Genomic DNA, 13703 nt, shown 5'->3' with positions numbered 1-13703 from the left:
ATAAAAACCTTAGCTGGGTGTTTGGAAGGTGAGGCAGGCGGATCGCTTGAGCCCAAGAAGGTTGAGGCTGCTGTGAGCCATGATAACACCACTGTACTTCAGGCTAGGCAATAGAATGAGACCCTGTCTCAAAAAAAAAAGGCCCACTCTGTCCCCACTTCCTGCAGCAGCTACCTCCCCGTCTCTTTCCTCCTGTTACAGCAAATGCTTGTATGAAGCTGGTCTACCCCTAGCTTCCACCTCCTCACTTTGCATACACACACATGCATGAGTGTTTACAGAGGGAAAATACCCTCAGAAAAGCTCAGGGCTGTCACCATTTTATTTCAAATATTATTTGAGGCCAGGCGTGGTGGCTCATGCGGGAGGCCAACGCCAGCCTGGCTAACATGGTGAAACCCTGTCTCTACTAAAAATACAAAACTTAGCCAGGTGTGGTGGCAGACACCCGTAATCCCAGCTACTTGGGAGACTGAGGCAGGAGAATCACTTGAACCTGGGAGGCGGAGGTTGCAGTGAGCCGAGACTGCACCACCGCACTCCAGCCTGGGCGATGAGAGCAAAACTCCATCTCAAAAACAACAAACAAACAAAGAGGTTGACAGGAGAATGCCCTAAACTCAGGAGGCGGAGGCTGTAGTGAGCCGAGATGGCATCACTACACTCCAGCGTGGGTGACAGAACAAGACTCCACCTCAACAAAAAAAAAACAAAAAAAAAAAAAAAAGGAGAAAAAAGAAAGCTGCAACCCGTTAGCAGTCACTCCCATTGCCCCACACCAGGCCCCTGGCCCATCAGAACTTCACCCCACACCCCCACATCACTTCCACACTGGTAAATCCAGAGGTCGGGCCCCAGGCCCTGCTCCTCCACCTGACCCCAGCATTTGACACGGATGTTCCTTCCCTCCCTCACATCTCCACGTGGTTCTGGGGATGCCCAGCCTCTGGCTGCTCTGCCTTCCCTGACTCTGGCTCCTCTTCGCCCCAACACCTCGGCCTTTTCTCTCTCTCCAATCACTCGTCAGTGAACTCCTCCAAGCTCACAGCCTGAGCTAGCCTGTCCAGGCACCAGTGACCTCACATGGCTTCCTGAGCTCCAGACTCATGTCCAGCTGCTTACCCTGCGTCTCCCCCAACACCTCAGAATCAAGATGTCCAAGAGAGATGTCCTGAGCATCTCCTGGGACCCACATCCTCCCAGCCCTCTTCAAGTCAGCCTTTCTCACATCACAAATTCCAATCCTCGAAGCAATTGATTGGTTCACTCTTCAGGCATCTCCAGAGGCCCCTGTTTCTCTCCACCGCCATCACCCCACCTTGTGCAAGCCACTGTCGTCTCCTACCTGGGTTCCCGCGGCAGCCCTGCTACCCCCTGTTCTCCAGGTGCCCACTCCTGCCCCTCCACATCCCTGACGGAGGCAGCCTCTTCACACAGCAATCAGTCCCCACCACTCTTCTGCCCCAAACCCTCCAGCTCCCTCAGACTCAAAGCCAAAGTCCCAGGGCCGGGCGTGGTGGCTCACGCTTGTATTCCCAGCACTTTGGGAGGCTGAGGCAGGCAGATCACTTGAGGTCAGGAGTTCAAGACTAGCCTGGCCAACATGGTGAAACTCAGTCTCTACCAAAAATACAAAAATTAGCCGAGCATGGTGGCTCATGCCTATAATCCCAGGTACTCAGGAGGCTGAAGCAGGAAAATCACTTGAACCCAGGAGACAGAGGTTGCAGTGAGCCCAGATCATACCACTGCACTCTGGCCTGGGTGACAGAGTGAGACCCTGTCAAAATTTTGTAAAAAAGTGAAAGGAGGGAGAGATCACCTCTGCCTCGTAAATAGCAGGGCTCACAGTAAATGCCAGCCGCTAACCCCAGCTACCTGGGGGGAAGACTGAAGACACCCGGTTCCTCCTGTGTCTCCTCTGCCTTGGTGGTCATGCTCCTCACAGTCTCAAGTTCTAAGAGCACGGGCGAAAGAATTTCTGAAGATGACCCCACAGTGGCCAGGGGGTGCTGGGCTGGCATCGTCAGGGGCTCCTGCAACACTCTCTTGGGCTGCTGGGACGTCCTGGCCGTGGCCTCCATCTTTGGGATGGGGGTCTCCGAAAGGGGCGATGGCGGTGAGTCCTCCCACCGTGAGGCAGGCAAGGGGATGGTCGCCTGGGAGATTCCTTCCGTCTTCAGACTGGCAGAGGTGGGCCTGGAGCAAAGGGGCAGCTCGGGCAGCCCCTCGGGGTCCCAGGGTGGTTCCTTCACCTCGGCCCATTGCTGCTTCCTCTTCTTCGCCCAGGCATGTGACTCTGGCTGCTCTCTAACCACCACTGGCTTCCCCTCCAGCGAGGACAGCTGGCTGGGGTGGAAGGGCATTGAAGCCATCACAGGCGTGGCAGATGACTGCGAGAGCCAGGAGGGGAGTGAGCCCAAAGCGTGTCTGGAGCGCTGCTCTTTGGAGTTGGCCATGATCATGCGCCTGGCGAGGGTGAGCCCTTCCACAGAGAAGGGCCTGCTGTGCTCCCGGGAGGGGCCCCCGATGGCACGCTCCTTCATCTGCACCCATCCCTTCCGCTGCTCCATCTCCTTGGATCTCACAGCAGGCTGGTCCAGGGACCTCTCCTCCTTCGCCCAGTGGACTCGGTCCTCCGACTTCCTCCAGCCCCTGAAGGCCTCCAGGCTTGCCTCCTGGGTTTTGCTCACCAGGATGTCCCTGGACTCCTTCTTGGTCGTGGTGAAGGGCCACTCCAGGGATGGGACCTGAGTCATCTCCACCACACCTGTCTCCCGGGTGCCCACTACCATCGCCGGCTCAGGTTCCCGCCCGGACTTGCTGCTCTCCAGCGCAGCCCTTCCAGGAATTCCTGTTGGCACCACGTCGAAATCGCCAGGGATCTTCCCCTGTGAGGCCGGCGAGCCCACTGCCATCCGGTATCGGGTAGGTGAGGTTGGCAGAGCCTTCTGGGATGGGGCAGGGAGGACCAGAGATTTCCTCTTTGGAGCAGGGGGGGACATGGCCTTCTGGGGAATGGTAGGTACTGCGGAGGCCTTCTGAGATGAGGGTGGGACTGGTACAGCTGGGGCCTTCCGGGGAGCAGCTGATGCAGATGGGGCCTTCCACGATGGAGCAGGTACTGCGGGGGCCTTCTGAGACGGGGGTGGGGTCTTCTGGGATGGAGCAGGAACTGCTGGGGCCTTCTGAGATGGGGGTGGGGCCTTCCCAGGTGGAGCAGGTATGGCTGGGGCCTTCTGGGGAGGAGCTGATACAGCTGGGGCCTTCCACGATGAAGCAGGTGCAGCTGGGAGCTTCTGGGACTGGTCAACGAGGAATGGTGCCTTGCAAGATGTGACAGGGACAGATGGGGCCTTCTGGAAGGGTGGTGGCCCTGGCCCCTGCTGGGAGCCCATAGGCCCCGCCCTGTCCCTGCCCCTGGGGATGGAAGAGTAGAGTGTGGAGAGGCAGGCAGCTGAGGGACAGGGAGCCAGGTCGAGGGAGGCAGACGACAAGGTGCTGCTCTCAGAGCCCATGAGGTCTCCCATGTCCTGATGCCACAGGCAGGGGTCCCAGGGAGTGCAGGAGCCCAGAAAGAAGCAATCAGGGCTGTTGGCTGAGACGCAGTGGGAAGGGGCCTTCACTATGTGTCCCTGGCCTGTGGTCTCATTACACTCAGATGTACAGGCCTGTAGGTGAGTGGAGAGAGTGCATGGTCAGGGCCTGGGGAGACCCCAGACGCAAGAGGACAGAACCCATCCCTCCTCCCTCAGACTATGGAGTCCAGGCCCCCAGCCCCTCCTCCCTCAGACCCAGGAGTCCAGGCCCCAGCCCCTCCTCCCTCAGACCCAGGAGTCCAGACCCCAAGTCCCTCCACCCTCAGACCCAGGAGTCCAGGCCCCCAGACCCTCCTCCCTCAGACCCAGCGGTCCAGGCTCAGCCCCTCCTCCCTCAGATCTGGGGCCTGGGCCCCGCCCCGGGAGCCTGGCCTTTGGAGAGGACTGTGTCTGCTTGGTGGTGCTGGAAAAGACGCTGAAGATGGTCCGGATGGTGATGCTGGTCGTCTCTGGGTGGGGGAGCAGTCTGAGCCCTTTGGGGCGGGGACAAGACGACACAGCGTGGCAGGGGTAGGGTGGGCTGATCTTACCAGAAAAGCGGGTTTGGGTATGAGGTCTCTCAGGATGGGGGTCTGGGTGGGACCTGCAGGAGCAACACCGTGGATGGAGGTGGCGTCTGGACGGGGTCTCCCTCCTCCTCCCACCCACTGCAGCAAGACCCATGCCCACTTCTTTTCTGCAGGTTTCTTCTTGGCATGCTCCAGCTGCGACCAGATGAGGGGCACGGAGTCGCCCACGGCCTGAGACTTGAATCTGCGCTTGAGCGGCTGGCGCAGGGGAGGAGGGACGTTACACAGGGCAGCCCTCAGCCCGCAGCCTCCGCCCGCCCCGCCAGCTCACCTTGGCCTTCCTCTGCCTCTGAGCGGCCACCATCTTGTAAGGAAAGGTGTGCTCGGCAACCCTGGCTGGAAACAGAGGAGACATTCCGGGTCAGAGACCCCAGGGGAGGTCGCGAGGACCTGCCCCAGGAGCTCGTGGAGGGCCCTGCGGGGGGCGGGGGCGGGAAGAACCAAATGGTGCAGCTCTGTCCCCGCCTGGGGAGAACCCCACACCCTGAGGTCCTGAAGAACAGCAGGGCCTGCTCACCTGCTTGTCTGCTGACTGACTGGTCCTGCAGAGACGGGTGTCAGGAGGGGCCGGGTTTCCACATCTCCATAACCTACCCAGTCAGAGGCCTAGGCCCCTCTGCTCCCAGGAGCCAGCATTGCAGCCCCTCCTCCCTCAGACCCGGGAGTCCAGACCCCAGCCCCTCCTCCCTCAGACCCAGGAGTCCAGGCCCCAGCCCCTCCTCCCTCAGACCCAGGAGTCCAGGCCCCAGCTCCTCCTCCCTCAGACCCGGGAGTCCAGACCCCAGCCCCTCCTCCCTCAGACCCGGGAGTCCAGGCCCAGCCCCTCCTCCCTCAGACCCAGGAGTCCAGGCCCAGCTCCTCCTGCCTCAGACCCAGGAGTCCAGACCTCAGCCCCTCCTCCCTCAGACCCAGGAGCCCAGGCCCCAGCCCCTCCTCCCTCAGACCCAGGGGTCCAGGTCACCAGCCCCTCCTCCCTCAGACCCAGGAGCCCAGGCCCCAGCCCCTCCTCCCTCAGACCCCAGGAGTCCAGACCTCAGCCCCTCCTCCCTCAGACCCAGGAGCCCAGGCCCCAGCCCCTCCTCCCTCAGACCCAGGAGGCCAGGTCCCCAGCTCATCCTCCCTCAAATCGGGGTCCAGGCCCCCAGCCGTCCTCCCTCAAATCAGGGGTCCAGGTCCTCGGCCTAGACTTTGGGCTCTTGCTCCCAGTCCCCCTCTGGATCTGGCCAGTGGGTTCCTGGGCTGCCATGCCTGGTCGGTGAAGCTGGGGCCCCACCTGCAGGTGCCAGGTGGAGGCGGGCGCTTCGGCCAGGGGCACATCTGGGTGGGCCGTGCGCACGGTCCTGGGGGCCCAGGCGAAAGCCGGCTCCCGGAGCAGGTGGGTGAGGCGGATCCAGCAGTCGAACAGGAAGCCTGCCTCGTTATCCGGGGCATCCAGCGCCAGGTAGTAGTTGTGGCCTGAGACCAGGCGTAGCTTCAGGCACCAGGAGGAGAGGTCATGGACGCAGAGCTGGGTGAGGTCCAGGGGGATCATCCTGGGAGAGCAGGAGGGGAGTGTCTAGAGCAGGAGGGGTGGAGGGGGTGGCCACGGGGCTGGTGGAGGCGGCACCTGGTCAGCACGAGGCCCGAGCAGTCCCTGCCCTCAGCAGGCTGGCCGATCAGCAGGATATCGGGCACCAGCAGGCCTGGCAGGGAGGCGGCTGCGCCCATGGTCAGCCGGTTGGTTCTGTGACTCACAAACACCGGGCTCCCTCGACTCGTCACCTGGGCAGCCAGGGAGAAGGGCTGGGACCACTCCTTCCTCCAGCACCCCCAGCCTGAGCCTCCCTCCTGACTGCCCCCCACATAGGGACTGCCAAATCCCAGTGCCTTGCAAAATTCCCCCGCCCAGGCAGCCTCTCTTCCCTTCTCAGCCCCAGGGCACTGGGAGCTGGGGACCTGAACAAAGTTACTCTCGAACATGGGCATCGGACGCAGGGGCAGGTACTCGCCCTTCTGGAGGGTCTTTTGCAGCTCCCCCAGAATGGGGACCCACTTTGGGGTGCCCTGGAGCGGCTCAGGGCGCCTCCTGTTTCGAAGCCGGATCATGGTGGCTGTGGTGGATAGGTACTGGTTTAGGGACCCGGGATCCAGGCGTGCAGGCCTCCCAGCCCCAGCCCACCAGCGTTGGCCCTGGGGCTACACAGGTGCCTGGAGCTCAGCGTTGTAGAGCGAGGAGATACCCCGGGCTGGGAGACTCGGGTCTTGGCCACGGCCCTGCCAGGGTGGACAGCATGGGCCTGGGGGAGGAGCCTCCCGTGGAAGGGCTTTGTGACCTCATGGACACACAGGGGACTGTTCCAGGAACTCTCCGGGACCCTGGGCTCTCTTCTCCAGGGATGTAGCCTTCAATCTTGAGGGCTGAGACAGGTGAATCGAAATTCCGGGCCCAGGGCTGGGCACCCCCACCCCAGACCCAAGCTAGTGACAAGACAGGGCCGCTGGGAGTCTGCCTGCTGACTGTAAAGGGACGGTTATCTAAAGGGCTTGATCATCGTCCCTACTCTGCCATTGACCCTTCTCTAGGCCTGGGTAAGACCCAAATCCTTACTGAACCTGTTTTTCCAAATCTCACGTGTGTGCCTGTGGCAAGGGGTCCTCAACACCGAGTTGCAAAGAGAGCTGTGGGAACGAGCCGGACGCAGTGCGGACCCCAGGTCCGCCTCTCCCTAGCTGTGTGACTTTGAGCAACAGAGTCCCCACCCCCTGCCTGAGCCCCAGTTGCCCTTGCCTGTGAAACGGCATAGTCAAGGCTCCAGGAGAAGTGTGTCGGTGAAGAGCCCACACCGCGTGTCCAGCCCTAAGAGGCTCAATCATCTACTTTGTCCCCTCCTGAGGGCTTATTTTTGGAGGGGAGGAGGCTGATATTCTGTTATTCTAAAAATAGTGTTTATTATTTTTAAAATGTGTCATGCAAAATACACAGTCATGGCAGAAATTCTGAAAAATACAGGCAATCATAAACATTAAACGTCACCCACAATCCCACCTCTGTCCTTTGACCCAGAGACAGTCATTGTCAACATTTTGGTGTATTTCCCTTTAGGATTTTTTTGTTTGTTTGTTTGTTTGTTTTTTGAGATGGAGTCTCCCTCTGTCGCCCAGGCTGCTGAGTGCAGTGGTGCAATCTCGGCTCACCACAACCTCTGCCTCCCAGGATCAAGCGGTTCTCCTGCCTCAGTCTCCTGAGTAGCTGGGATTACAGGTGCACACCATCACATCCATCTAATTTTTTTTGTATTTTTAGTAGAGACAGGGTTCACCATGTTAGTCAGGCTGGTCTTGAACTCCTGACGTTGTGATCCACCCGCCTGGGCTCCCCAAAGTGCCGGAATTACAGGTGTGAGCCACTGCGCCCAGCCCCCTTTAGGATTTTTTTTTAAAAAAATCCATATGTAGAAAGAAAAACACAGAAGTGGACGGCACCATGCAGTGGTTTTGTAACCTGCTGTTTCATGTCAGGAGATCGCTTTTTCTTTTCTGAGACAGGGTTTTGCCAAGTCTCCCAGGCTGGTCTCGAACTCTTGGACTTAAGCGATCCACCCGCTTTGTCCTCCCAAAGGTGCTAGGACTACAGGTGTGAGCCACTGTGCCCCGCCAATGTCAGGACATCTTTCTATGTCCAAAGCTGGCCTCTCTCCCTAGCTTCCCTGAACAATAGCCCATGCTCCGGGTGACTGGCTGGAATTCCACCTGCAGATGCACCATGAGGCTTAGCCCTCACTGGTGGACGTCTAGATTGTTTCCAGTTTGCTATGGTGAACACAGCCACAATGAACCATCTTGAGCTTGCAGCTTTGTCTAACACGGGTACTGTTAATCACGATGACCTTCTAGAACCTTCCATTAAATATTTATGGAAGACCTATGGGTCAGGTGTGGTGGCGCACACCTGTAATCCCAGCACTTTAGAAAGCCGAGGCAGGAGGATCACCTGAGGTCAGGAGTTCAACCAGCCTGGCCAACGTGGTGAAACCCTGTCTCTACTAAAAATACAAAATAAAATAAAATAAATTAGCTGGGTGTGGTAGCAGATAACTGTGATCTCAGCTACTTGGGAGCCTGAGACAGGAGAATTGCTTGAACTTGGGAGGAGGAGTGTGCACTGAGCTGAAATTGCCCCACTGCATTCCAGCCTGGCCAACAGAGGCCGGGCATGGTGGCTCACCTCTGTAATCCTAACAAAAAGACCTCTGCAGTTCGGGGGCCTGGGTGAGGCTCAGACCCTGCCTCCACAGAGCTGTCGGGGTGACCAGTCGTCTCCCCTCCCCTGCCCTGCCCACCCACCTCCACCTGCCCTGCCCCAGGGACCCCAGCATCCAGTCTCAGCTCCCACCCAAATCACCCTCAAGTGGATGTGTATGACAAATTTAATTCCCTGTTCTCTGTCTCACTAAGGTTTCTCACATTTTTGTACAAAAACCCAGGCTTCCCTTCCCCTCCCCGTACCCCAACATGAAAAGTAATTGTCTAAATAAATAATATATATGCCTGCCCAGGCCTAGAAGGGGAGGAGCCAGGGCAGAAGTCTGTGGACAGACTTCTTGGAGACCCAAGAATCCGGAACCCCAGTTCCCTCCGCCTTGGGGACCCAGGAGTCTACCTGCCTCCCTTCCTCCCCAAAATAAATAAGTATAAATAAGGCACAGATGCCCCCCAGGTCTCACGGAAGGACTGTCTCTAACTAGGGGGAGATAATGGCGGGGGATTACCTGGCTGTTAGGCCCCCAGTACTGAAATAAATAAATAAATAAGATCTGGCTTTGGAAGGACGGTGGTGGCTCTAGGCCCCGGGGTCACAGCCGGGTCTTCAGCAGCAGCAGCCCCCGCACAGCCCAGTCAAGTGTCAGGTGCAGCCCCCCCAAGATGGCGTGGGCGGCTCTGATGCCCCCCCAGGCTGAGGAAGGGGGTGCCAGTGGGGGGGCCGGCGGGTCTGGGGGCGGCTGCGGCAGGGCCAGGTGGGACATCTGTGGGGAGAAGAGAGAAGGTGAGCGACAGGGACAGGGTGCAGTGGGGAGCAGGGCAGGGGCTATTTGGAGCTTCCACTGAATCGAGGTGGGGGAAGTCCAGGCTACACGTTCCCAGGGTGCCTGTGGTGCGTGGGTTGAAGTGGTTAGGCTGAGAGCTCTTCAGGGTGTGCAGTTCAGATAACTGAAGCTGGGGTCCAGATGGGCTTCGAGAGCTAAGTGTGGGGGTTGGGGTGAATCTGTAGAGTCAGGGCGGGTGTCTTGGTTCTGGGTGAGGGATAGGGCCAGGCTGTTTGCGTTGCCAGGGCTGGAATCTTAGAGCTGGGTTTTTATCATTGGTGTTGTTTTTTAAAAAATTTAAGAGACGGGGTCTTGCTATGTTGCCCCGGCTGTCTCAAACTCATGGCCTCAAGAGCTCCTTCTGCCTTGGCCTCCCACACCTTGGGATTAAGGAGTGAGCCACTGTGCCCGGCCAGAACTGGGGTTTTAGAGACAGTGTCTGGGATTTGGGGGCTCAAGTCTAGGGTTGGGGGGGCTCTGGGTTCAAGTTCAGGAAGTCATGGGTGAGGGCTGGAGTCTCAGAGCTAGAAGGTGGAATTTGAGATCCAAGGTCTAGGCCGGGCGCGGTGGCTCAAGCCTGTAATCCCAGCACTTTGGGAGGCCGAGGTCGAGAGATCGAGACCATCCTGGTCAACATGGTGAAACCCCGTCTCTACTAAAAATACAAAAAATTAGCTGGGCATGGTGGCGCGTGCCTGTAATCCCAGCTACTCAGGAGGCTGAGGCAGGAGAATTGCCTGAACCCAGGGGGCGGAGGTTGCGGTGAGCCGAGATCGCGCCATTGCACTCCAGCCTGGGTAACAAGAGCGAAACTCCGTCTCGAAAAAAAAAAAAAAAAAAAAGAAAGAAAGAAAAAAGAGATCCAAGGTCTTTGGGGTTGGGAAGCAGGGTTTGAAGTCCCCTGGTCTCAGGGCCTTGTGCCTGGCTTTGGAAGTGAGGGGCTTGGGGTCGCAGAGGCACAGGCTCAGGATCTGAGGCCTCAGGGTTTTGGATCTTGGGCGTGAGACACAGGGCCTCAGGGCTCCGGTCTGTGTCCTCGAGGTCTTGGGTTGCAGAGCCAGGCTCCCAAGGCTGGCTTTGGGTCAGGGTCTTGTGTCTTAGGGTCTGCATCTGGGGTCTTTAAGGTGTCAGGATCGAAGGGTTGGAGCCTGGGTCTCAGGGTCTGGAGGCCCATGATTTTCTTTTTTGTTGTTGTTAGTTTTTTGGTTTCTTTTGAGACAGAGTTTCACTCTTGTTGCCCAGGCTGAAGTGCAATGGCGTGATCTCAGCTCACTGCAACTTCCACCTCCCAGGTTCAAGCGATTCTCCTGCCTCAGCCTCTGGAGTAGCTGGGATTACAGGTGCCCACCACCACGCCCAGCTAATTTTGTATTTTTAGTAGAGATGGGGTTTTGACATGTTGGCCCGGCTGGTCTCGAACTCTTGACCTCAGGCGAAGCACCCGCCTCCGTCTCCCAAAGTGCTGGGATTACAGGCGTGAGCCACAGCGCCTGGCCAGGTCCATGGTTTTCAATGTCATGGGGCCAGGGTCTCCAAGTCTTGAGGTGAGGATTTGAATTCTCAACTCTTTGGGCTTCAGGGTGGGGTACTGGGTCTTAGGGACTGGGATTTGGGGACTTTGAGGTCATGGACGATGGAGTCTCAGGGTCTTAGGGTGAGGATTTGGATGTCTGGGCAGGATTTGGGCTCTAGGGCCTCAAGGTCTCAGGGCACAGGGTCTTGCGGATGCAGGGTCAGGATCTCAGAGCAGGGGTGCTGCATTTAGGTCTGGGGTCTCAGGCTTCAAGGACTCAGGCCACAGGTTCTCGGCACCAGGGCTTGGGGTCTGGGGTGTCAGGTCTTGGAGCCAGGACATACCAGGAGCTGCAGCCGGCGCAGCAGCCGGTCCAGCCGGGCCTGCAGGGTGCCCAGCTCGGGCTCCAGGGTCTTCAGGGAGGAGCCGCCTGCCCGGCGCAGCCACTGCACGTGCCGCAGGTAGGACAGCAGGTCTGCCCGTAGCCTTGTCAGCACGCCCGGGAGCTGGGGACAGACAACGCTGGCCGTGACCGCCTGACCGCCGTGGCCCTGTCATCCTGCCCCCTTCATCGCCTCGGCCTCACCCACTCCCACCCTTACCTGCAGAGCTCCCAGCGCCCCCGCACTCATGGCCAGGGTGGGCAGGGAATCCAGGTTGTGGTCCCCGTCAGCTGGGAATTTGTCCCTCTGGTGGGGAAAAAAAGCTGTGAGGGGCCCCTGCCCAGCCTCCAGGCTCCCTCCACCCCCAACACCAGGCCCCACACTTGACGCCTCCCTGACTCTGCCACCTGAGAGCCCAGAACCCCTCCAGGTGGCCGCCCACAGGCCGCTCTCAGTTCCTCTCTGCCTCTCACTCCGGGGCCGGCCCCAGCCCAGCCTCTCCTACCAGCTGTGCAGCCAGCTGCCGCGTGTCCGCCAGGAGGGAGCGGGTCAGGAGCACGGTGCTGTCCAGTTCGGCCCGAGGGTCTGGGGAAGCTCGAGGGGGGCCAGGTGGTGGCCCAGGGGCAACAGCTGTATCTGGCCACAGGCTGAGCACGACCAGGACCAGGTGGCAAACCCCTGGGGGCAGGATGAGGCAGAGAGCTCAGTTTGGACTCCGGGTCTGAGGGAGGAGGGCTGGGGCCTGGACTCCTGGGTCTGAGGGAGGAGGGCCGGGGCCTGGACTCCTGGGTCTGAGGGAGGAGGGCCGGGGTTCTGGACTCCTGGGTCTGAGGGAGGAGGGCCGGGGCCTGGACTCCTGGGTCTGAGGGAGGAGGGCCGGGGCCTGGACTCCTGGGTCTGAGGGAGGAGGGCCGGGGGTCTAGACTCTTGGGTCTGAGGGAGGAGGGCCGGGGTTCTGGACTCCTGGGTCTGAGGGAGGAGGGCTGGGGTCTGGACTCCGGGCCTTACGGAGGAGGGAGTGCAGGTCTTAAGCCCCAGGGTGGAATGCCCGCGGGCAGGTCGCAGGGCCGGGCGGGCTTCCCTCTCCCTCCCTGGCTCTGGCTGCCCCGCCCGTCGGAGCAGACGCGGCCCGGGGCGGGTAGACGGGCCGGGCGTCTCCCGTCCGCCCCCGGACGCCGGAATCTGGGCCCCGGGGCGGGGCATGGGGGGGGAGACACAGGCCAGAACCTGCCCCCTCCCCGGGCCGCGGGAGCCGGAGCTGGCTGGGAGCAGGGGAAGGAGCGGGAGGCCACGACGGAGCCCGGGAGACACGGAGCCCCCCGCAGGAGACCCTTAGCCGCGCTCCCGGGAGCCCCGCGGGGCGGGCCGCGGAAGGCCAGGCCGCAGCGCACCTGGGCGGAGAGGGGCAGAGCCCCGGCCCGGCCACCGGCGGGAGCGGGAGACCCGGCGGCGCAGGGGGCGCGGGGGGCGCGGGGGTCCGGGGCTCGCTCCCCGCGGCCCACCCCGGCCGCCCCGCCCACCCGGCCTCCCGCCAGCCAATCAGCGCCCCCCGGCCGCCGCGCCGCGCACACCCCCAGCCCGCCCCCCGGCCCCGCCAGCCGTCGGTCTGTCCGCGCGTCGGTCGGCCGTGCCGGGCTCACCCTGCTTTTCGCCCGCGCCCAGTCTCTCTCCTCCCCCGGCCGGGGTCGCCGCGCCCAGGCTTGCTCTGCTCTCCGCGGACCCTGCCTCAGTTTCTCCCCGTAGCCTCTCTGCCGGGACCCCGGGGAGTCCGCGTCGCCCGGTCCCCGCGGGCCCCCTGGGGCCTGGGCCGATGGGGACCACCCCCTCCTGGCACGGGTCCCTCCGTCCCTGCCCGGTCTCCGCGTCTCGCTCCCTCGCGGGGCCCTGTCTGGCCTTCCCTCCCGGCGCGTCTGATTGGCTGCCTCCATCCGCGCCTGTCTGTGTCTCTCCGTGCCCATCTCCTCTGGGCCTCCCGGCTCCCAATCTGCTCTCCTCCCCTTCTCTGACTCCCCGCTGCCTCTGCCCGGGTCCCTCTCCGTGCGACCTCCGCCGTGGGTCCCTCCCTCCCTGCCTCCCTGTCCCCTCCACCCACCCCATGAACCAACTTACAGTTCATGTCCCCACAGGGCCAGGGGTTCCCCAGGTCAGGGGCCAGGGAGCCGGGGGCCTTTAACCCTTCCCTGTCCGCTGCCGGGGGAGCCCCGGGGGTCAGCTGGGCCTCGGCCTGGGGAGGGGAGGCATGTGCCCGTGAGCAGCAGGGCCGCCGCAGTGAGGGAGTGTGGACGCCTGGGGGGTTATATAGGGGGCTGGGGCGGGCGGGCAGGGGGCAGGCTGCAGGGGAGGGCGGCCTGACACATCCTGACTCACCCTCCCTGCCTGCCTTTTCCATTCAGACGGAGCGGCTGCCTTGCCGGGCTCACGCCGCCACGCTCGGAGGAGGGCACGGAAGGAAAAGTTGGAAAAGTTGAAAAGGGAAAGGGGGGGTGGTCTGAGAGGGGCTGGTGAGGTCATTGGCGTCCCCTCCCTCCACCTCCACGGGCCGGAGCAGACACTCAGGCTCAGGCGCTGAGGCCCGA

At 61.2% G+C, this 13703-nt stretch overlaps 2 protein-coding genes across 2 annotated transcripts; both read right to left on the bottom strand.

Annotated features, from left to right (window-relative positions):
- Positions 1–1747: 1747 nt before the first annotated feature.
- Positions 1748–6614, bottom strand: GARIN5B (golgi associated RAB2 interactor family member 5B). The gene is made up of 9 exons (XM_010332683.3): positions 6104–6614; positions 5775–5929; positions 5442–5700; positions 4686–4710; positions 4440–4504; positions 4269–4366; positions 4130–4182; positions 3972–4048; positions 1748–3671 (listed from the first exon to the last, which is right to left on the bottom strand). Exons 1-9 carry the CDS (start codon positions 6251–6253, stop codon positions 1875–1877), a joined length of 2679 nt encoding a protein of 892 aa, XP_010330985.3. The 5' UTR covers positions 6254–6614; the 3' UTR covers positions 1748–1874.
- Positions 6615–8521: 1907 nt separating this feature from the next.
- IL11 (interleukin 11) lies at positions 8522–13285 on the bottom strand. Its single transcript, XM_003944679.3, has 5 exons — positions 13237–13285; positions 11633–11805; positions 11347–11433; positions 11089–11250; positions 8522–9171 (listed from the first exon to the last, which is right to left on the bottom strand). Exons 1-5 carry the CDS (start codon positions 13241–13243, stop codon positions 9001–9003), a joined length of 600 nt encoding a protein of 199 aa, XP_003944728.1. The 5' UTR covers positions 13244–13285; the 3' UTR covers positions 8522–9000.
- Positions 13286–13703: the final 418 nt, after the last annotated feature.

The sequence above is a fragment of the Saimiri boliviensis genome, chromosome 14, assembly GCF_048565385.1.
Source record: "Saimiri boliviensis isolate mSaiBol1 chromosome 14, mSaiBol1.pri, whole genome shotgun sequence".
In the NCBI taxonomy this organism is placed as follows: Eukaryota; Metazoa; Chordata; class Mammalia; order Primates; family Cebidae; genus Saimiri; species Saimiri boliviensis.
Note: the sequence above shows the minus strand (reverse complement) of the source record. Positions and strands in the feature narration are given on the sequence as shown.